This window comes from Monodon monoceros, unplaced genomic scaffold (assembly GCF_005190385.1).
Source record: "Monodon monoceros isolate NGI ecotype Baffin Bay Population unplaced genomic scaffold, NGI_Narwhal_1 Super_Scaffold_5, whole genome shotgun sequence".
NCBI classification, from domain to species: domain Eukaryota; kingdom Metazoa; phylum Chordata; class Mammalia; order Artiodactyla; family Monodontidae; genus Monodon; species Monodon monoceros.
The window spans coordinates 104,499,581-104,522,137 of record NW_021703782.1 but is presented as its reverse complement, the minus strand read 5'-3'; the positions used below and the strand labels follow the sequence as shown (position 1 = coordinate 104,522,137).

Genomic DNA, 22,557 nt, shown 5'->3' with positions numbered 1-22,557 from the left:
ATGCAGCGGGGAAAAAAGGGAATAGCTTGGGGCTGCTGCTCCCCACTGCTGAAGGCTCTGGGGGGCGATGCAGAAAGGCTGCATCAGATCAGACACCTGCAGCCTGCAGGCCCGGTGCTGGGAGAGACCCTGGGATGCTGTGCTGTCGGGGTGGGGGGGCCACAGCAAGGATAAGAGCAGGGGGAGGGTGGTGGGCCAGAGAGCAGGGGGTGTGGCAGCATGTGTGTGCAAGCTACAGTACATGTAAGCACGTGGATGAACGTGTGCAGCCACACGCATAGGTGTTGACTGCGTGAGTGTGCTGGGGCGTGCGTGCACATGTTTACATGGGTGTGGGCTTCTGCATGCTTGGGCATGTAAGCACATGTCTACACATGGACATGTGTCTATGTATTTACACTCCTGGACATGGGTATCCACACATGCATTTTATGTGCTTGTGTGTGTGCATCTGTGATCACATGCACCTACACCTGTGTGATAGTGTCCAGGTACATTCGTGCGCCTGTGAGGCTGTGCACACGTGTCTGTGTGCACCCCACATGTGCACGTGTGTACTGAACCCATCAGTGCGCGTGCGTATCGGATGTGGGTGCAGTGTCTGTATATAGTGCAGGTCCTGGGGTCACGAGCGGGCTTCTGCAGGGGCGGCTCTCCCCACCACCTGCCCCAGCTCCAGGCGCAGCTCACCGGAGTCGGACTCGTCGGGGCTCACGGAGCTGAGCAGGTCCTTCTCCTTCTCGTAGTCACCTTTGCACAGTAGCTGGCCCTCCTTGAGCACAAACTCGTCGCCCTTGCGTAGCTGCCGCTCACACACGCAGCAGCAGAAGCAGCCCAGGTGGTACACGCACTCCAGCGCCCGCATCACAAACTCAGTGGGGGCGATCTTCTCCATGCAGCCGCTGCACTTGGCTGCGAAGAGCCTGCAGGTGCAGAGTGGGCGCATTGGCTGGGCTCAGTGGTCCCTCCCAGAGGCGCTGCCCACGAAGCACCTCTTCCTCCCGCCACGCTGACCCTCCAGCCCAAGTGGGAGAGGCCCTCCCTGGGCACAGAGCCAGACAGTGGGAGCCCTACCCCCTTGGCTCACAGGGCCCTGGCGGCCTCACGGTGGGCACTGGGCAACCTGCCCGGAGGTGCCTTCTCCTGGGAGCATCAGCTTAGGGTCATTCCCGCTCAGAGACACAGTGGCCACTAGAGGGCAGAGTGCAGGTTCAGGCTCCGCCTTCCCTGGGAGCCAGGTGGGCCCCTGCCCTGAGGGGAAGGCCAGGCAGCCCACAGGTCCCATCTACCCTTACTCTAGCACCGGCTCTCCTCCTCTCTGCCCCTGCCTCTCTCCCCCACATCCAAGCAATCCCCAGCCTTGCCCAGCCCATCACCCAGCCTGGGTCCCTCCTCTCCTGCCTGAGGGCTGCCCCAGTGCCCTCCCTGGGTTCCTGGCCTCTCCAACCCTTCAACTCACCCTCCAGGATGACAGCCAGAGGGATCTGTCTAAAACACACATCTGATCGTGCTGCTTCCCTGCTCCAGACTCTTCCATGGCTCCCTAGTGCCCTCCGGAGAACCTTCAAGTTCCTGAGTCTGGCACTCAGGCCCTTCACAGTCCTGCCTATTCTCTGACCCCTCTGCTCCCCGAGGCTTCGGCCCCATGGAACAGCCTGCAGTCTCTCCAGAGCACCATCACCTTGGCTCTTCAACATGTTCTGGGCCTTGCCTTGGCTACCACCTGCTTATCCCTCATCTTAGCTTAGGAATCTACACCGTGAACAGATATTCACGGAGCACGTATGGTGTACCAGCCGCTCTTCTAAGCGCTCTGCATGCAGAAATGCGTTTCATCCTTGCAACAACTCTATGAGGCAGGAAATATTAATCCCATTTTAGAGATAAGGAAACTGAGGTGCTGGGAGGCAGAGTCACGTGCTCAGGGTCACGTGGGTAGTAAATGATGGAGCCGGCTCTGTTCCCGGGCCTGATCCAGTCCCTCCGTGACAGGGAGGATCCATCTTCCATCTCCGGAGACAAAGCTGGGGGTGGGGGCAGGGGTCTTCGTGACTCTGGCGAGTGTGCAGAAAGAGTCTGAGCAGCAGGGCCCCGCCTCTGCCTGCACCTACTGACCGCTCCTCCCGGCCCCCGATCCCTGTCACGTGCCCTGCTCTGTGGGAACAACACTTTGATGGAAAAATTTATGAAGAATCAAATTATTGCTGCTGGGAGGGAATTAAAACCATTTTTCATTCCCCACGTCCCCAGGCCACGTCTGCGGGCGCCACCTGGGGAGCACTGTGCACATCCCATCCCTCTTTATGGCCCGCCATCACAGGCACAGATTACAGCTGCAATTCTCTACTAATCGGTTCTGGAACAGAAATGGCCATAAATGCGAGGCTTTCGGCCTGCCTCCCTTCCCGAGGCTGCCATCAGCACCGCCCACGGCGAGCTGGTGGGACGCAGTGGGCAGGGCCATTCCGAGCTCTGCCTGCTGCCCTGGCACTGGCCAGGGCACTCAAACTGGGGACACCCCAGCAACCCCTGCCACCCACTTCTAGTCTACCCAGCAGACTCCTACTCATCCTGCAATGCCCAACTCCAATGCCACCTCCTCTGGGAAGCCTTCTTTGATGCCCCAGTCTGGGGGAGGTGGCATCCTCTATGCTTATCTCAGGCCTCAGTTCCCTCTACTATAAAATGGGGATGTCAACAGGACCTCCCTCAAAGGGCTGTTGTCAGGATTCAATGATACTGAGCATTTAATTCAATGAATGAGTACCACAGAGTGATGGCACATGGCCCTGTCAGCTCCCAGTTCTACAGAGGTCCATCTGATCCTCAAGGAGGCCTCAGTGTTTGAAAAGGCCATGAGTGAAGGCTTGGGGGCGTGCAGAGGCTCAGGCAGACAGGACCCCACTGGCCCACACAGTGCATGCCTTCACAACGGTATATGAGATGGATGCAGCTCCAATTTGGCCCTTTGGCTGGAGACCTTTGTTCAGGGTGCAACCCACTCAACTGTCCATGTACCCTAAGCAGAGGCCCTTAGGAATCTGGCTGGCCCTCCAACTCTGCCAAGGGGCTAGGGAAGGAGCCAGGTTTGCAGAACCTGCTGCTCTGACATGGAGAACACTTCTGCCTTGCCCCTCTCACTGCCTCCTTGTCCCTCTCCCCACACTCTACCTCCTGACCTGGCGGCCCCACTAAGGGCTGCAGCCTGGCCTCTGTGGCCCATGGGTGGACAGGCAATGGCTGCATCTCTGTGTCACCATGTCAGGGCCAGGGCCCCAGGCTGGGTTGGCACACCTTGGGCGGTTCCCAGAGAGGAGGCCCTCTTAGTCAGTGGGAGGGGGCAGCGGGGGGGGTAGGGATGTGTGACCCGCATTTGCAGGCGCTGCCACCATGCAGGCTTCGTTCAGAACAGCCCCGCTAATGCCTTGGCAGCAGGGGGTCGATTGCTACTTTCTCCAAACTCATCAACACAATCTATTATTAATACTTCTCCAAAGCCTCGGTGCCGCCATTACAGAGGCAGCGCCAGCCACTCGGGGCATCATCTGTTATCTAGATTGCAAAAACTCGGGAAATAAAACAAACTGCACACTTTATAAACAGAATGTGCCATTCGTTTGGTCTCCAAGCATCTCTCCACCCAATAAAACATCGGGGGGGGGGGATGCATGAAATACTCGCTCCCAATTATGGGGCTGCCTTTGTCTACCGTGCCAGGGTGAGAGCTACCAACTGCATGCGTGGGAGGGGCTGGGGTGCCAGCGGGGTGCCCTCCTCTCTGCGAGCCCCCCACTCCCTCCTTCGATCCCTCCCACCATGAAGGATTGGTGGAACCAGCCATTGAGAAGCAGCCCCAGCTATAGGCGGGTGGCACTGGAATCAGATGGACTCGGGTTCAATGCCTGTTTCCACCACTTGCTCGTTTGTGACTGAGCAAGTAACTTCCTCTCTCTAAGCTCACTTATCTGTATAATGGGCTCAGCAACACTGCCTGTTTCTCAGTGTGAAAATGCAGTGAGTTGTCAGGATAAAGCTGTGAGCACAGAGGGAGTGACTGGGGGCTGGGGCAGGCCTCTCCGTGAATGCTGCCCAGAAGCTGCAAATAATGACCGGAGATGTAGAGTTGCTCAGGCTGAAAAGCTCCGGGCCACCCCGCCTCCCTTCCCCTCCTGCCCCAGAGATGCTCCAGAGCCTGATGTGAAAGGCCCGGAAAGCATCAAGGGCACTGGATTTGGAGCCCTGGTCCTGCTCTCCATCCTGACCGGCTCTGTGACCCTGGGCAAGTCTGAACCTCATTTTCCTCATCTGTAAGATAGGGACAACAGTCCCCACTCCCCAGCTGGCCTGGGAATTCCAGATGGGTGTGTTGCTGCTTCCCACACTTGGGCTGGGAGGCCAGGATGGGGCAGGCCCCGGGGTCAGGGGACGATGGGGTGCTGTGGGGCAGCTCTGAAGCTCTGGCCAGGGGTGGGGGGAGCTCCCTGTGGCTTTCCCTCTAGCTGCCCTGCCCTCTCGGTGCCAATTCCCCTGCCCTGGCTCCTCCCCCAATCCAGAAGCTCCAGATCTAGATGGCAGCTTCGTGACCGTAACACAGACACACAGGCTTGCTGGCAATCCACACAAGCCCCTCCCCATTTTTCACGTAAACCGCCGACCCTTTTCTCCTCAGGGTGTGACTACAAGCTAGAACGCCATTCCCCTTCTCCCAGCCTCTGCCTGGCAAATATCTGTTTATGAAGGATTTAGCTTGGGCATCCCTTCCTCCAGGAAGCCCCCTTCTCCTCTCCAGTCTCAGATACTTCTCCTGACGACTGCACTTTACGTATTTCCAGGTGCACCTTCCCCGTGGTCACCTCTGTGTCTTCAGTGCTGAGCCTAAGTCCCTGTACACACTAAGGTGAGCAGTGAATGTTTGCTGAATGAATGCTGAACCGTCCAATATAGCCCTGTTCAGCCCGTGAGGCAGGGCAAGTCAGTCCCCACCCCCAAGCTGGTCTGTGGGAAGCTGGTCTGTGGGAGCCTCACCCACCTGCCCTGGGGAGACAGGACCACCTGGGAGGGGAGCTGTGGGGAGGGCAGGAGGCTAAGGCAGGCAGCCTGGGGTTCCCTTCTGGCTTCATAACTTTTCCCTGTGTGACTTTGTTCAAGATAGTGAGCCTCAATTTCTTCATCTGTAAAATGAGAATGATGGTACCTACCTATGGGGTTGTTGGGAGAGCTGAATGCATGTGAAGCCCTCGGCCCTGTGCTGGCGTGAAGAAGGCATCCCACAAGAGCTGGCTTCTGCCTTTCTCTTGTTCCACGTGAGTCCAACATGCTTTCATTGATTATCCTCGCTGGGGTCTCCCAGGGGTCCCTGGGAGCAGCCTTCCTGATGCAGGTCCCAACCATTCCCCTTTCTCATGACCACCCTGGGTTCTGGATCCATCCTTCTAGCTTCTCTCTGGCCTGGGCTGGACAGAGCACTCCTGGCTCAATTCTCTGTCTGTCTCATTAATATCATTGAGCTCAGTTAACATCTAACTGCATCACCCCATTAAGTCCTCACAGAACCCTAAAAGAAAGATGTTTCCGTCTCCGTTTCACAGATGAGCACAGGAAGATGTAGAGGGCAGGTTCAAGGTCACATGGCAGCATCACCATATACTCCCTCCCTGCTCTGTGCATCCAAATGTTTCTTTGTTCATCAATTACCCTGGCCCTTTGCTCTGAGTATCATGCCCACGTCTGTCTGCCCTCACGGCTCTGAACACCCCGAGTTCTTATTACTTGGCATAAGCCCAGCACCCAGTTTCTTAAACCAAACTGAACATCTCCCCCTCCCCCAGGATCATCTGTGATTGCAGCTTAAGAAATTCCCTTTTTCGGGATGTCCTTCCCGTAAAGAGTCCCAGGCTACAACAACATGTCTCCATCTCCTTTGAGTTTTTATTGGCTTATTTATTTAATGCTCAATTTATTAAACTCATAAAGCTAATAAACAAAACTCAGAAAGCCAGTTTTTTTGGGAGCATTTGAATGTGGATTACAAAATGATTAATTAATTTCTCTTAAACCATTGACACCTGCAGTGATACATGCAGTACAGCTGATTCTCTTACCTCTGATAAAACTGGTTTCCTAATGTCCCGGGGCCCCTCCAGCCTCTCCTCACGGGTTTTCATCCCCAGATCTTGGAGTCCACACAACACTCATTAGGCTTGGGATCCTGGCTCTGTCACTTCCTTGCACTGGAAGCTTACACAAGTCCCTTCTCCTCTCTGAGCCTCAGTGACCCCATCTGTCCAGTGGGGATGATGGCCTGGGCGCATCCCCCCAGGCTCAACACGTGGTGATCATGATCACTGTCATCATCTCTCCAAGACTGTCCAGCACCAGTTCACTATCCTTGCTGAGTAGAAGCTCCTCGGCCTCCTCCTCCTCACTGTACTGCCATTCCCAGACCCCCATCACTGCACTTTACAGTTTATGTAGCCTCTTGCTGGGTTCTCAGTCCAAGAGCTCCCAACAGTTTTAGGATAAGCCCAAAGATCTAATCATGGCATTCAAAGCCCCACTCTACCCCTGTCACACCTGGCCTCAGATGCTCTGCTACAGCTGCCACGCTTCTCATTGTTCCCTGAACACAGCAAGTCCCTTCCTGCCTCCTTAGCACCTAAAATTCCAACTGACTCTACGACCTATCTTCTCAACCCCTTCCCTTTACTTCTTGTTGAACTCCTCTTCATCCTTCAAGACCCAATTCAATTGTCACCTCCTCTGTGAAGCCTTCCCTGATACCCACAGATCCAGATACTTGTGTGTCTGAAGCCCCCACTGACTTAGAAATAAGGAACTGGGTCTAATTCAATCCCCTACCCTTGGCTCTGGTGTTGAGTTGGTGGTTAGTGACTGTTTGTTGAGTGAATGAATAACCTTGGGAGAAATGAAATGGGCAGCCAGGTAGGACAATAGAATATTGGCTCCTCTGCTTCTGGGGGGGTCTTAGAATACTACCAGCTAACAAGATAAGTGAACTTGCCCTCCCGTGCCCACTCCACAGCTAAACAACCCGGAATCCAGTGTCCCAATTTTTCGTCAACGAAGTTCTATACATCACTCCTGTTGGGCTGGGAGTCCTGCAGTAACACCCCCAACATCCGCACTGCACTGGCATCCATAGCTCACAGGGAAAGCCCTGGGAGTGCCAAGTTGGTATAAAATGACTTCCCTGACCTTTAAGTGATTGGGCCAGGCCTGGACACCTGACTCAAGGTGGGCCAACTAGACCCTCTGTCCTGTGTCTCTTCCTTCTCCTGCTCATTCAAGGGCCCTTTTAACAGCCCCCCACCCCCATCCTCGTCCTCAGAGGTGTGACTTTCCACATCTCCAACACCAGCTATGTGGCCTTGGGTCATTCCCATCCCTTCTTTGAGCCTCAGATTCCTCTTCTGTAAAATGGGGGTGTTAATCCTTCCCTCACCTGGTGATGTGAGAAGGCCTAGTCCAGAGGGCATCTCGGCAGGTGTGTGGTCCCTCTCGCTCCCCAGTCTAAGTGTCACGTGGTGCCCAGTGCAGGCTCTGGAACCTTCTCTTCTGCACCTCCAATTTCAAGTCTGAAGCCCCCATCACATCGTTGGGTCTGAGTTCTCCCTGAGGTATGAGCTTCTGTGAGACCCTCCCCCAGGGCCACACTGGGGACCAGGGAGATTCTGGACCTGGTTTCCCTTAGGGCCTCTCCAGGCCCAAGTCCCACAGTTCCTGGAAGCACTCCCTCCATGGGGACCACGAGGCTTGGCACCTGGAACTGAAGGCCCTCTGTCCCCACTGTCCACACCTTCACAGATTCACCCAGCAAACACCCAAGGAGTCTGACTCTGTGCCAGGCTCGTGCAAGATGTTTGGGGAACAGTCAGCTCATATCTCGTCCCATGGGAGCTGGCATAACGTGACATGTGCTTTGACGGGGTACACTCAGCAGGCTGCGGTGGGCATAGAAAAGCATGATAGCCAATCTGGAGGAGAGCTGGGGACTTCCTGGGAAAGGTGGCATGACACAGAGTTAAAAGAACTTGGTCCTGGAGGCAGAAAGAATGGTCTGAAGAGTCTCAATCCCCGCTCTGCCACTTACCAGCTGCCTGACCTTGGGGCCAGCCACCTCTACTCTCTGAACCTGTTTTCCAGTCTGAAAACTCAGACCACAATCCCCACCTAACATGTGATCATGGTCCCATGTTTGCCCTCTCTGTGCCACACCTCCACAGGCTGGCGTGGGATCCCAGGATGGAGTGGCTGCAGAGCACTAAGACAGGCCCCCATATAGTAAGTGCCCAGGAGGTGGCTCGTATTAGTATGGCTCCTGGGACTGTGGCATCTATGATGATGCTGGTTGAGAGATGAGCTGGAGTTCACAGGAGCCGAGGGGACAGGACTCCAGACACTCTTGGAGGTCCAGCTGCTGCTGCTGGAGGCTGCCTGTCACTTGCAGGAGCTGATGCGGTGAGAGCAGGCAGAGGGAGCTGCCTGGCCGCCTCCCTCCCCGACTCGTTGACATCTCCCCCACGTGCCTGCCGCGTCCTTATCATTCCGCGCGTAGCTGGTTTTTATTTTGAGACAAAAAGGGGCCTGTTGATGGGGATCCAACTCAAACCAGCTGCAAACATCTGCTTTGATGCGGCGGCGGCGGCGGGCCAGGCGGGCGGCGGCGGGAGCCGCAGGCGGGGGCCCCGGTGCGCGCGCGTCAATCACGCGGCTGGAATGCTTGGCGTGGCCGGTCGCTGGGACCGGCGGCTGCCGGCGCGCGGGCCTCTCCGCAACCTAGCCGCGCCGGGGCCGGGCCTGCCGTGAGGGCTGCCCCGGCGCTTCCTGCGGGCGCACAGACCCAGCTGTGCGGGGCCGCTGGCTCCAAGGCCCTTTGATCCCGGCCCGGGGCGCTGTCGGGGAGCCCGCAGCCGGGGCTCGAGGTCACGGGTCAGGGGCAGGGAGGGACAGGCCCAGCTGGGAGCCCGGGGTACCATCCAGGGGCCAGCCTGGCCAGGCAGGCACACATTCGGTGATTCCACACACATTTATTTGGCACCTACTACGTACCAGGCACTGTCTGGAGGCTGGGGATAGAGCAATGAGTCAAATGGACAGTCTCTCCCAACCCCGCCCCCCCCCCCAGCTTCCAATCTAAAGGGTGAGGGACAGGCAACAGATAGATAGATCTCTAGCAGACAGAGTGTAACAAGTGGTAAAAATGATGAATAATAAAGAGGCAAAGAAGAGCGACGGGGCGGGGCAGGGTGTGTGTGTGTGTGTGTGTGTGTGTGTGTGTGTCCAGGAGATTTATAAAGAACAGGCAGAGGCTGTAGTGAGATATCTGGGGAAAAGGGGTTCCCAGCAGAGCGAATAGCAAGTGCAAAGGTCCTGAGGCCTGAGTGTATCTGGGGTGTTGGAGGAAAGACAAGGAGACCCATGTGGCTGGGGCAGGTGAGCAACAGGGGAAGGGGCTAGGAGGTGCAGGTAGAAGGGGGGGGCAGGTCACGTGGGGTTTTGGAGGGAGGGTTTTGAGCAGAGGCGGGGTGTGATCTGATTTGCATTTTAATCAGGTTCCTCAGGCAGCTGTGTGGGGGCCCAGAGATGCTTTGGGAGTTTATCTCAATAATCCAGGCAAAAGATAATGTCAGCTTAGACCAGGGAAGGTGCTGAGAAGTCACCCTACCTGGGATGCATTCTGAAGGTAGACAGGGACACGAGAGGATGTGAGAGAAAGGATAGAGGCACAGATGAGTCCAAGATTTGGGGGCCTGAACAACTGGAAGGATGGAGTTGCCACTAAATGAAATGGAGACCGAGGTGAGGTGGGGGAGGGGAGAGTCAGGAGTGCAGTTCAGGACATGTTACATCTGAGCTGAATTCTAACAGCCATGTGGATGTGTCCAGAGGGCAGTTGCATGTACGAGTCTGGTGTTCAGAGAGAGGCCCTGGGCTGGAGACACTGTTTGGGAGCTGCCAGGATGGAGACATACATGCTCACACACATACACACTCCTACAGAGTGAGTTATACGTGGCTTGGCACCTGATAACTAGTCTCTCACCTTTGGGGCTCTGACCCCTGGGGGTTTAGGGGCAAGGCCCAGACTCTGCCTCAGGAGTTGCTTTTCCATTTGGGGATATTGGGGCTTCTCCGGGGACCAGACCTCTCTTGGTGACATCAGGGAGAGACAATCAATGGTGCAGGGCAGGTGGAAGGTGGAGCATCACGCCCCTCTGATCATCCCCCACCTGCCTCTTCCTGCCCTCCAGCCAGGGCCTACAGCAGCAGAGGTCTATGTGCTCCAGGCCAGGCCCCAAGCTAAGGGCTTTACCTGTATCATTTCATTAACCCTTGGGTTGATGCTCTTCCCTCTTTTTTCTGCCCTTCCCTGGTGAATTCCATTCATTTGATAATTAATTTATTCACTCATCCATCAACATTCACTGAGCACCTACTATGAGCCAGGCCCTATGCCTTCTCTTCCCACCTGCTCATCAAACCCCTCTGAGCTGATCCTAGGTTCCCTTCCCCCATTCTCACTGAGTCACCAGCTCCAGGTTGCCAAATCCAGCAGCCATTATTATTATTTTTTAAATTTTCTATGTTTGATTTTATTTTATTTTATTTATTTATTTATTTTTTTGCGGTACGCGGGCCTCTCACTGTTGTGGCCTCTCCTATTGTGGAGCACAGGCTCCGGACGCGCAGGCTCAGCGGCCATGGCTTACGGGCCCAGCTGCTCCGTGGGGGGTGGGATCTTCCCGGACTGGGGCACGAACCCCTGTCCCCTGCGTCGGCAGGTGGACTCTCAACCACTGCGCCACCAGGGAAGCCCTATTTTATTATTTTTTTGAAACATCAATTTTTATTATTTTTTAACATCTTTATTGGAGTATAATTGCTTTACAATGGTGTGTTAGTTTCTGCTTTATAACAAAGTGAATCAGCTATACATATACATATATCCCCATATCTCCTCCCCCTTTATCTCCCTACCACCTTCCCTATCCCACCCCTCTAGGTGGTCACAAAGCACCGAGCTGATCTCCCTGTGCTATGGGGCTGCTTCCCACTAAGCTATCTATTTTACACTTGGTAGTATTTATAAGTCCATGCCACTCTCCCACTTCATCCCAGCTTACCCTTCCCCCTCCCCGTGTCCTCAAGTCCATTCTCTATGTCTGTGTTTTTATTCCTGTCCCAGCAGCCATTATTATTGTTATTATTACTTACTAAGATTTATTAAGTGTTTCCTACATACCAGGTCCTGTGCCTTATTTGCACACATACTCCTCCCCCATAAGACCCCTTAGAGACGGGCTCTGGCACTCTTTTCATAAGAGAGGAAAGTGGTGCTTGGAGAGGGTAACACAACCGCTCAGAACTGTGAGAACTGGGATCGAAGCTGGGACGGGCTGCAGAGCACACCCTCCCAGCCTCGCCTCCTGGCTTCCTGGACCTCCCTGTGCTTGAAGCCCTCTCTTGCCTCAACCTCATCCTCCCTGCCCGCCACTTGGAATGACTCTGCACTTGCTCGGTTCATTAGCTTAGCGCTGTGGGCCCATGACCTGGGCTGGGCCTGGGGGTGCCGAAGGTACAGATATGAGGGGCTGAAAACACAGGTGCAAGATAAGAAACCCCACACACCACAGATGTAGAGGCCTTTGGATTTCTCTCCAGGGTCCTGAGTGGCCAGAATAGGCCAGGCCCAAGGCTGTGGCCTAGGAAGGGCTGAGCGATCCAGGACAGGGCCTGAGGAAGTGTAAGGTCAGTGGGGTGGGGGAGAAGGACTGACTTCCTGGAGGAGGGGGCTATAAAGAGTGTAAATAATTGAAAGGGGCAAGTGTTGGCTGGGATGTGAACAGGAGTGTGTCCAGTCCCAGTGTCTGGGCTCTGGGTAGGCAGGGACAGAGGAGCAGAGAGGCCGTTCTGGGAGGGAGGGGTTGGATAAAAGCAAAGCCATGAAGAAAATGGAGGCCATTTTCAGGGTTAGGGAGACAGTGGTTCAGAAAGGTTGGAGCTTAGGTGAGAAAGGAGAAGGGTCAAGCCAGAGGCCTTGAATGTTGGGCTAAAGAAGATAGACAGGTCAGGTTTCTTTTGTTTCCATCTACTCATCCACACACACACCCATGCACCGATGCACGCATGTCTCCATCCACCCACCTGCTGCGCTATCCACCCATCTCCCACCCATCCACCCTTCTCAGCCATCCATCCAACCATCCATCCATCCAACGTATACTTAGGCACTCGCTCTGTGCCAAATCCTGTGCCATGATTCCTCCTCTTAAAAGCAGAAACTGCCTTCTAGGGCTTACTGGAAGGCTTGTTGTAAGCATTCACCTGACACCCACCACGACCAAGTGCTGTGCTAGGTGACGAGGAATCAACGGGGAACAAGATACTCCAGGGGCAAGAGGTCTCAGAAGGAGATACCCAGGGCACCACAGAGCCTAACAGCTGACCTCACTGATGTTTTGGCCGCATCATTCTGACCCCAAGGATTCTGGACTCCCTATACACAGACCACAGCATTTTAATTAGGGTTTTAACAACACTGATAAACTCCCTTTGAGCAAGTGTTTTCTGGAACAAACTCCATTAAGGCAATTTAATTTTTTGACCAATTTTCTTTCTAGTGCAGTTAAATAATTTACAAGTTTTTCCCTTTCCATTTTTATTTTGCTAAAATTATTTTCATTGAGATGAACTATTTCCCATGAAAAATTTTTGATAAAAGATTTGCTTCATTGTCAGGTTTGTGCCTGTATTGTATCTTACTGATTATCGGGATTTGACCCTTCGGTTAATTTGTAGCCAGTGACACATTTTACCATGAGCGGTTTCACTGCTGTCAGTTGCATTTTGTACTGCTTAATTTACCAAGTTAAATTTACCCCCGGGCTCAGGTGGTTTTTAATGTTAGCAACAAAATCACCAAAGTTGATGACCACAAATTTTACCAGGCAGCCAATGAAAATCATGCTCAGGGTCAAAACTACGGGTCAAGACAGCCTTGTGGTATCTTATGTTGGGTGCGAAATGTCCAGCTTCAGCTGGGACCCCATGGACTGAGTGTGCTCTTTCTTACTCAGTGATCTCTCCCCTGACACCTCCCTCTCCCACTTATAACCCCCAGGTTCTGGTGGCTGCTTCTCTACACTCTGGTCACGACCCTGAGTTTGTCAAAACAGCCCTTAAAGCTGGCACCCAGCAGCCCACTGCTCAGCACAGACCTCCATGGGCCAGAAGAGCCGTCTGCTCCCTTATTCCCTACCGTATACTCCTCTTAAAGCAGCCAGAGATAACACTGTTAGCCCAGTCACTGAGGGCTTCACTGCCCAGTCTCACGAGATCTCGACCAACCCCCCCCCCCCGCCTCCCAGATGAACACACACACACACCTGTACTCTTGCTGTCCAGTTTCTGAACCGCACACTGGCATACATTCCCACTGTCACACTCACAGGAACCACACCAGCCCTGTGCTCATAGCTTCACAGGCAGGGGCTTCACCAGTGCCTCATGACCCCCCTCGGAGGCAGGAGTCCCTTCCTTACCAAGGTCACTCAGCTGGTTTAGTAGAGGGAGGGCCCCATCCCAGGCCAGCCTGGCTAGTAAAACCGCCTCTCTCCTGCCTTCCTGGAGATTAGGAAGCTGCCTGGGGACTGGGGAGCAAATGTCCCAGACCCGCTCTCGGCCAGTGGCCTGTGTCCGGCTGACACTGCAGGGACACAGCCATAGTGCATGGGCAGAACACGTCCCCCAGCTGAGGGGCCTGAGACACGATAACCCGAGAAGTGGGTGCAGGAGCAGAGTGGACTCCAGGCCCGGGGGAGGCCGGGGGGAAATGCTGGAGGAGGAAGCCCTCAGAGGAGTGGGTGGCATTTATTCCTTCCCCGCGGCCCGGGCCCTTGCCAGGGAGTAAAAAGAGGCTCTGGGAGACCGCCTCCCCGGGGCTCCGCGCCCGGGCGCTGCAGGAGGGTCCGGGCCTGGGCCCCGCCGCGCACCGCGCTCCTGCCCCGCCGCCAGGCCGCCCGTTTAGTGGGTAACTGATCGCCCCGCGCCCCGCCCCAGCAGCCCGCAGCCCGCCCGAGCCGCTTAATCACCGCCCGCCCGGCCGCATTAGCATAGTAATGGCCTTTAAATTGAGCCTCTTTGTTTTTTAATTAAGCTCCCAGCAGGTACAGAGAAGAGCGATTATTGAGGAAGCTGCCAGCGCTAATCGCCCGCAGTCATTTGACAATTAAAAAGCGCCCGGCTTTAACCCTTTCCCTGCGCCCACAGCAGTTCCCTCGGCATTTATCCAGCGCCGACTGTGTGCGCGCCTTCCCCGTGGCCCCGCCCCTAGAACTCGGAGGGACCCCTGCCAAGCCTCGATTTTGCTAAGGAGCAAACTGAGGCGCAGAGAGGGCGGGTAATTTCGCCAAGACACACAGCTCAGCTTGAGCGTGGAGAGCGGGGCTGGCAGACCGGGTGCGAGAGTGAGAAATCCAGCTGCCTGGGTTTTGCGCCTGGCACTGCCCTCTGCTTGGTGCCCGGGCGCCTTGTGAGTCTGGTGGGCAAAATCCTCCTGCTTTAAGGCCCAGGTGGGCACCTACCAACCTCCATGGCAACAGCCCTCTCCTTGGAATTCTCAGGACATCCTCTCCCGTTGCTAGTTCACCCATTCCCCAAATACCGATGTGGGTTTACTGTGTGCAAGGTGCAGTGCTGGGCACTGGGGACAGCTGTGGACAAGGCAGAAGTGGGCTCTGCCCACATGGCCCTACAAGCCGAGAAGGGAGACAAGCGAATAGGAAGATATCGCAATGGTTCATTAGCCAGCCCAAGCTGGGGGGCGCATCAGAGAAGGCCACTCTCCTGAAGACAGAGGTTTGAGACAGAGAGGAAGGAGAATCAGCCAGGTGAGGATGGGAAGCGATGGACAGTCCAGGCAGCAGAGGAAACAGCGCGTGCAAAGGCCCAGAGATGGGACGAGCATTAACCAGAAGTAAAAGCTGCGGAGATGCGTGTGTGGCAGGGGACAAGAGGCAGAGTAGCAGGAACCAGCTGGAGTGCGCAGGGTCTCGCAGACCATCTACTTTTTAAACTGGGGGTGTTTTTAAAATAATTGGACGTATTTTTGAATAGGCAGTGCACTGCATGGTCTAATATTCAAATGTAAAGAAGGCTGTTCACTGCTCTCTCCTCTACCCCGTCCCTAGTCCCTAGTCATTCAGATCCCCTCCCCAGAGACCAGCCAAGTCTTCCATTCAAGCCACCTTCCTGAGATAGCCCATACACAAGCCCGTGTAAGTCCATTATTCCCCTCCCTCGACTTTTTTTTTTTTTTAATGAGGACTGTTTGGGGGGTTTGTCCGGTTTTTCTTTTTCTTTTTTTTACGCAAACACTACCTTACACACTGTTCTCCTTGTGTCCTGCCCTCCTGCATGACTGCTGGAGAGGACTCCACGTCTTGGCCTGGAGCACCTCCTTATACAGCTGCTCGATACTCTATTGTATGAGCAAACCCTAATTTATTTAACCCGTGCCCTGTTGATGGCCTTGCGGGCCATTTAAAGGATTTTTGTCTTAATCTCAAGAGCCATGGGAAGCCATTGAAACGTTTTAAGTGGGGAGTGGCTGGAGCGATGTACATTTTTAGATCATTTTGGCTGCTGCGTAGGGACCCAGGGTAGGGGGGAGTGCAGAGTGGGAGCAGGGAGACCAGCTCAGAGGATCACTGTCGGTGCCCTGCCAGTGAGAGGTGCAGGGAGTTCCACCCAGGGGTGCAGGAGTGCGAGAAGGGGTCAGGTTACCGAGAGCGATGTAGGGCGTGAGATGGACCGGGCTCTGGGTTGGGTGGGAGGAGCCCTGGGGTGGCTCCCTCGACCTGACCCTGTCCGACGCCTGGTGAATGGAAGAGCCAAGACCGGGATGGGGACAGGTAGTGGTGGACGGGGACGGCGTGGAGACCCCAGGTCCGAAGTTACCCTGGTCTGACTGCACCGACAGCCGGCGCATCGTCTGATTCATCACTGGGTCTGGGATCTCCCCACTCCGGATCTGAGCCCGGCTCCCTGACAACCAGCCTCAAGCCCCATCTCTGCCTGCTCTCCCTTTAGGGGGCCTGCTGCTGGTGGCCCTGAACCCCTCCTTCATCCACGCCACGCTGAGGCTGTGTTTCTGGAGACAGGGCAGCCCCGAGAAAGCCTGGCAGCTGGCTTTTTAATAAAGGTAGAGGAGGCTCCTTAGAGCATGGATGTGGGCGTGAGAAGGGCTCTGGACAGATTCTGCCCCTGGTCACCACTGGGGAGGGGCACATCTCCTCTGCCCTTCGCTCCTTGGTGGGAGTGGGGCATAGATTCTCCACGCCCCGGAGCCCCCTAACCTTGTCCCTGACTCAGAGCAAGAGGTGTCCTCCCAGAGAGGAGCTGTGCTAGGGGCAGCCAGGACCACCCTCTGCCCCCTTGAACCCCATGGAAGGAGGCAGGGAGCACTGCAGGCAGCGAGGGGTTAACAGTAGGCCCACCCCCATCTATCAGCTAGCATCTCCCAAACAGACGGACAGACAAGGCAGCTGTCCAAACAGGCCTGTGTACCTGGCCACAGCCGCAGAGAGGACACGGCAGTGGCTGTTTACTCTGCTTCCCTCCCCCATCACAGTCACACACACACACACACACACACACACAGGCGTGCGCGCGCCCCTGCAGGGCATTTGCAATCTCCCCCTGGGGATGCGCCCCCCACCCCTGCCCCTCCCACCACCCGGAGAAGATTCCTAAATGTTCAACTCTGAGAAAAGGATGTCCTTGCTCAGGGCTCGGGGGGCGGGCGGGGAAGCTCCAGGAGTTGGTGACTGAAATGGCTGATTGGCCCAGATGGGCCACAGTCACCCGAGGCCCTGCAGAGCTCACTCCCAGGTGCCCACTCTCCGTCCAGGGGACTCCCGGCAATGCTCCCCGATGCCCACTTTCTGCCAAGAGCAGAAGCTGAGTGTCTCAGAATCTGGAGACCTGGTGAAGCTGGTGTGTGTGGGGAATCACCTTCTCAGACCACCTCCTGGGAATATGTCTGCCCAGGGCTCCCAAGGGGGACTCTCCAGGCTTCCTGGGCCCCATGCCAGGCCTGCCCTCTGCCCTGTCCCTCACAGCTTCCAGGCAGCTCCAGTTCAGTGTCCCAACCATAATGCCTCAGATGCCTCAAGGGAAGCTGACCTCACTGACTGGCCTCCAGACTGGTGTCTCCATATCCCTGAGGCCACCAACAGCCACCCTGCACCGCTGCCTGAGCAATGCCTGGGTCCTCCCTCTCCCTCGCCACCTGCACCCACATTTGACTCACCATCAGGCTCCTATTTGGCTCTCGATCTGACCCTCCTGTCTGGTGGTGAGCTGTTTAGGAGACCTGGGTGTGTTAGGTGCCCACAGTGCCTGGCCACCAGCATGCCGCACCCTCCCCCTTCCTCTGCTGGTGGTCCCACTCACTCTCCCAGGTCCCCTCAAATGCCTTTCAAACCCTTGGGAGGTGCCCCCACAGGGTCAGGCTCTCCCCCTGCCCCAGCACCAAGAGCACTGTGTACTAAGCACCTGCTGCGTGCCTGGCCCTGGGCTGAGCTCATGCATTCTCTCTCATTTCCTCCCAACCCTGTAAGGCAGGGGAAACGACCACCCATTTCACAGATGAGTAAACTGAGGCTCAGAGAGGCAATGTGCCTTGTGCCAAGCCTCGCAGCTACAAAGTGTCAGAGCCCCAAATAAGAGAGAAGGTCGGTGTATGATTTGGCAAAGGACAAAAAGAGCTGCTTGCTTGGTATGTGAGCAGGGTTCCTGGCACTGTGCCTGGCACAGGCTGGCAGTGGGAAGTGCACAACTCTGACCAAGTCCCTGTTGCAAGGCGCCCCATGGGTCTGTGGACCTCATCACATCAGGCCATCGCTGGACTCACAGCTGGCATTGCTGGGGTGAAGGGGTGCGTGATAAAAACAAACGCTCCCGCTTACCCAGCGCTCTCTGTGTCCTGCTTTATGGAGGCCACCGAGGCTCGGAGAGGGGAGCCCTTGTCTGGGCTCATCCTGCCGAACACGGTGCAGCCAGGATTCTGTCTCAGGCTGCGCACACCCCTCCCCAGCCCCGGAGGCCAGGCCCTGAATCCCTCCTCGGCACCCCACCCAGTGTGACATCTTTACGGCACATGCTGGGCCTGCGAAGGCCTGGATGGGGTGAGGGGGAGGTAGGACACCTCTCAAGTAACGGATTGTAAATTCCTAGGCCCGGGCTTTCCATCCCTAACAACCTCCTCCCGGGGCTCACAGCGCCTGTCCCTTCGCAGCCAATTTAAATGAGGGGTCCCAGACCCTGGGCGTAAAGCATTCCAGACTCGGGAGAGGGGGCAACTATTGTTTCTCTAAGAAAAAATAAAATAAAATAAAATCAACTGGGTCTCTGCAGCTTCTAATCACTCTCACATGTGCTGCATGGCTCCTGCCGAGGACAGCCCTCTACAGTGTGTCAGTCCCTCGGGGGCACAAACCCTGCTTCTCCCCAGAGCATGTGAGGAAGGCCCCAGATCCCCATTATACAGTGAAAGAAACTGAGGCTGGGGGAGGGAAGAGAGAGCCACCGTGCCCTGATCACTCACTCACAAAGCGGACAAGGGGACACCTTGCTTGAGGTCACCAGCCAGCACAAAGACGAGCCAGGACCTCCTCAGGCCGACAGGCCCCATGGGATTTGAATCCCCACCCTTCGGACTCCAGACCCTGTTCAGCGTGGTCTCCCCACACGAGGAGCGTCGTTGCCCCCTCGGAAGGGGCCTGGTCCCTACAGCCCTACCCTGGGCAGGTCCCCACACAGCCTGCAGCTGGGGCCTAAGAGCATCGAGGCTGGTTTTTAATAAGGAAGATGAATTTTCTTGGAAGCCCAGGCTCTGGAGGAGGGGGCAGCAGAGGCTGCGACCGAGGCTCTCTCTGCCCTTCTGGTGGGAGAGCAGCGGCGGCCTGGCTGCTGGGGGCTTGGGCTGTGGGGGACCGCCGCCCCGGGCCTGGAGGGAGCTGGCTGGCTCTGCGCGGCCTGAGCTCTCTCCCCGCGTAAGCCCACAGGATATTACACTGCCTTTGTGTGCCGGGTGACCCAGCTGCTGGTTATTGAAAAATTCCACTGCTCGGCACAGGGCAGGCCCGCTGACCCCTCATCCCGGGACTCGCCTATCTTTCAAAAGATACGGGATTAGAGCACCAGACCCGACCTGGAGCAAAGCCCCGTCTGGGGTGTCTGTGTTTTCGCGGCCTCTCGGGACACTGGCTGGAGTGGGCTCTTGGCGCAGGGTTTAATTAGTTGGAATCAGCCTGTGATTACTGCGGCGACTATTTACCCAGCCACTCTGCAGCCTGAGCCCCGCTCGGAACAAAGATGGGCCCCTCGGCCCCACTGGCCGGGCCAGGGGCCCCAGCTGAGCCCAGGCCCAGCTGCGGGGAGGGGAGGGCCGTGGGCCTGGCCACCAGGCCTTCCGCTGGCACACCTCATCTAGCTGGTATTTGTGGGTTTTCTCAATGCAAAACATCTAAGTGAAGCTTTTAAAAAATTAAAGCATCTCAAGAAATTTATGGTCGATTTCCGAGCCTGGTCCCGCTACCCCCGCCCCGCTCACAGCTCGGCAGCAGTGGTGGAGCAGAGCCGGGTTTACTGGGATGGGATTGAATCCTGCCCATTCGCAGGTGAGCTGGGCCTGGACGTGTGCCCGGGATGTCCAGCTCTGCGAGTGTTGGGGAGGTGCCCTCGCCCTGAGCTTCCGTCGCCCCCAACTCTGCCACCTGGATGCCCCCTGGCTGTGTGTCTGTCTGTCCTGCAGTCCCCACCAGGCAACCACTGTGCTAGCAGCGAGCTTGGTCAGGGAGAAGAGGTCTACGTGTACACAAGTCTGGTGTGAGCCCGCCTTCCACCACGGAACACAGGACTCCACACGTACACACGCCTCCCTGTACGCACTCGTGCGTGCACGCCTGGGTTGCATGCACCAATAGTCTACAGCCCCCCAAATCCACCTACCCAAGCCTGCCAATACGGATGTGTATATTGGCACTACATAGGCACACATCCATACACACTCACGTACGGCCACTCACACCCACCTGAACATCTGTATTTGCCCCACCCTGCTGTTCATGCCTGCATAATACACACGAGTGCCTGCGCCACCGTGCACACACATACTGTCCGCACATATTCACATACACACTAAGACGTGCCTCCTTTTATGACTGCACGTGTGCATAACTACATCTACAGGCTGATCTCTGAGCATGTTCACACGTTCTACCGCTGTGCATGACCATGGATGCACATACATTCCTACTGGCGGAGACACTGTGTAGGCGTGTCTAGCCATGGGAGGCCGTTGGGGCTGTTTCAGGGGTCTGCCCTTAGAGGGGTGTCACCCACGTTTGCTCCAGTGACTGTTCTGGGGGACACAGTTCTGCTGGCCTCCGTTCTGGGAGGTTGAGGCACAGGCCAGAGGTACTCTTGGGAATTCAGATCTGGGAGACCTCCCAGTGCCAGGTTTCTGGAGGAGCTGCCATGTTGGGGTCCCTGTCAGTCAGGCAGCTCCTGCCTGCAGCTGTCATCAATCTCGGGCCCGGGAGCCCTGCCCTCAGCTCCTCTGCAGGCATCCTCCCTCTCACCTACCTCCCTCACCTCTGCCAGGGTCACTGTGGCTCCTGTCCTGCGTCGTGGTCCTGGGGGTTTTCGGGGGGCGGGCATCCTGGGGGCAGGGAAGTGGGCTATCCAGTTTCCAAGAGACTTTGGGCTCCCTTTCTGCCCTGCCCTAGATACAACTGACCCCCTAGCCCCAGTGCCACATGGCCTCATAAGTACACACACACACACAGGGACACTCGTAACACATGTATACCTATGGACACACATGTGGACACACAGTCACACACACCTAAGGTGACTAGGATGCCATCTACTTACCCAGGGAAACCTGAGGGCACATACAAAGGTGTACACAGGCACCTGCAGATACACGGTGTGCACAAACACACACAGAGCACACAAAAACCCAAGCACACACTAGCACACAAGAACTTAAGAGATGCTGGACAAACAAGGACACAGATCGACACACGAAAACAAAGACACATAGGCCCACACAGGTGGCAAGGGACACACCTAGACATACAGGTATACACGCACACACGCGCGCACATACACACACGCACACACAAACTACAGGCCCAAGTGAAGCTCTTTTTCAGAAGAAAACGTCTAGGAAGGTTTGGCTCTCCTAAAAGTAGCCGCAGGGTTAATGCTGGGTGGGGCAGGAGGCCCAGGTTGAGAGGGAAGAGGCCAGCCCGCAGCCACAGCCGAGGCTGCTTGGTGGCTCGTTCAGGGCCCCCAGCTCGCTGACTGCCTCTCCTCCCGAGCTGCAGTCTTCCCCGGGCCTCGCACCCTTGCTGGCCATCCACCCCGGTTTCTGCCCTATTGGCCCAGCTCCAGCTCCCCTTGGCCTCAGCCCATGTCAGACACATGAGCTCCCAGCCCTCAGCTGGACCCTGCTCTGCTTCCCTGCTGCTCCTTGCACACAGTCACCTCTCCACCTTCACTCCTGCCTGCTGGCTCCCTGGAAGGCCCGCCCGTCTTCTCTGCTGTGCGAGCCTCACTCTTCCTCCCCAGCCCTCCCCGCAGGCTGCAGGGCCAGGGCCGCCCAGTGCGCAAGGTGGCCAGAGAGCCCCTTGGCTGGACTGGACCCCAGGACTGTCACCGTCTCTGGGTCCATTTCTAAATGGCAAATAAATCTGACTGCATCTTGGGTTTTTTACCCAACAAAGCCTCCATGGTGGTTTAAGAGAGGAGGAAAAATGCAAACACTTACCCCACTCTGTGGGTAAAGGGAACCAGTTCCCCTGGGGCTCCTGGCTCTGTTTGAGTATCACTCCTTGATAAGCGCCACCCCAGGAGGGCCCGGGTGAGAGTAGGGGGCACAGAGCGGGGAGAGCGGGGGGCTTCTTTGGAGGCTGTAGGATGTGGATTCATCTTAGCTCTGTGACCCTGGGCTCATGACTTCCCCTCCAGAGGCTCAGTTTCCTCCTCTGTAAAACGGGAGGTTATCACCTGCCTTCGCAGGGTTCTGGTGAAGAAACAAGGAGAGGGTGAGTGCTGAGAGCCCAGGACGGTGCTCAGGAAGTGACTCCCACACCCCCTCCAAGGCCTGAGCACCTCAATACTGAGGTCCCTGTGGACCCCTGGCCTCACTAAGAGTCCCTGTCCCCAAGCCGCAAACTCCCTCAGCATCTCTTCCTCCCCCTCCCCCTCCTAACCTGCCAGGACACTCAGCTCCCGGCCCCCTCCTCAAACTGCCCACCTCTCCCCATCCCTGGCCAGCCAGGCTCTGAGGAGACTGTCCACACCCACTGCTACCTTAGCCTCACCTGCATCCCTCCCCACGCAACCTGGTTTCAGCTTTCTCCACTTGCCCCAAACTACCATTCAGCTGAAAACACACAACACCTTCCAGACCTAAGGGCCTTATTCATTCATTCATTCATTCATTCATTCCTTTAACCACCC

At 56.2% G+C, this 22,557-nt stretch overlaps 1 protein-coding gene across 2 annotated transcripts in view; it reads right to left on the bottom strand.

Annotated features, from left to right (window-relative positions):
• LMX1B (LIM homeobox transcription factor 1 beta) overlaps positions 1–22,557 on the bottom strand; it is an 80,206-nt gene that overhangs the window by 4,973 nt on the left and 52,676 nt on the right. For both annotated transcript variants that reach the window (XM_029203413.1, XM_029203412.1), the window contains exon 3: positions 691–923. In XM_029203413.1, the coding sequence (XP_029059246.1) occupies positions 691–923 (233 nt within the window). The remainder of the gene's footprint in view (positions 1–690; positions 924–22,557) is intronic.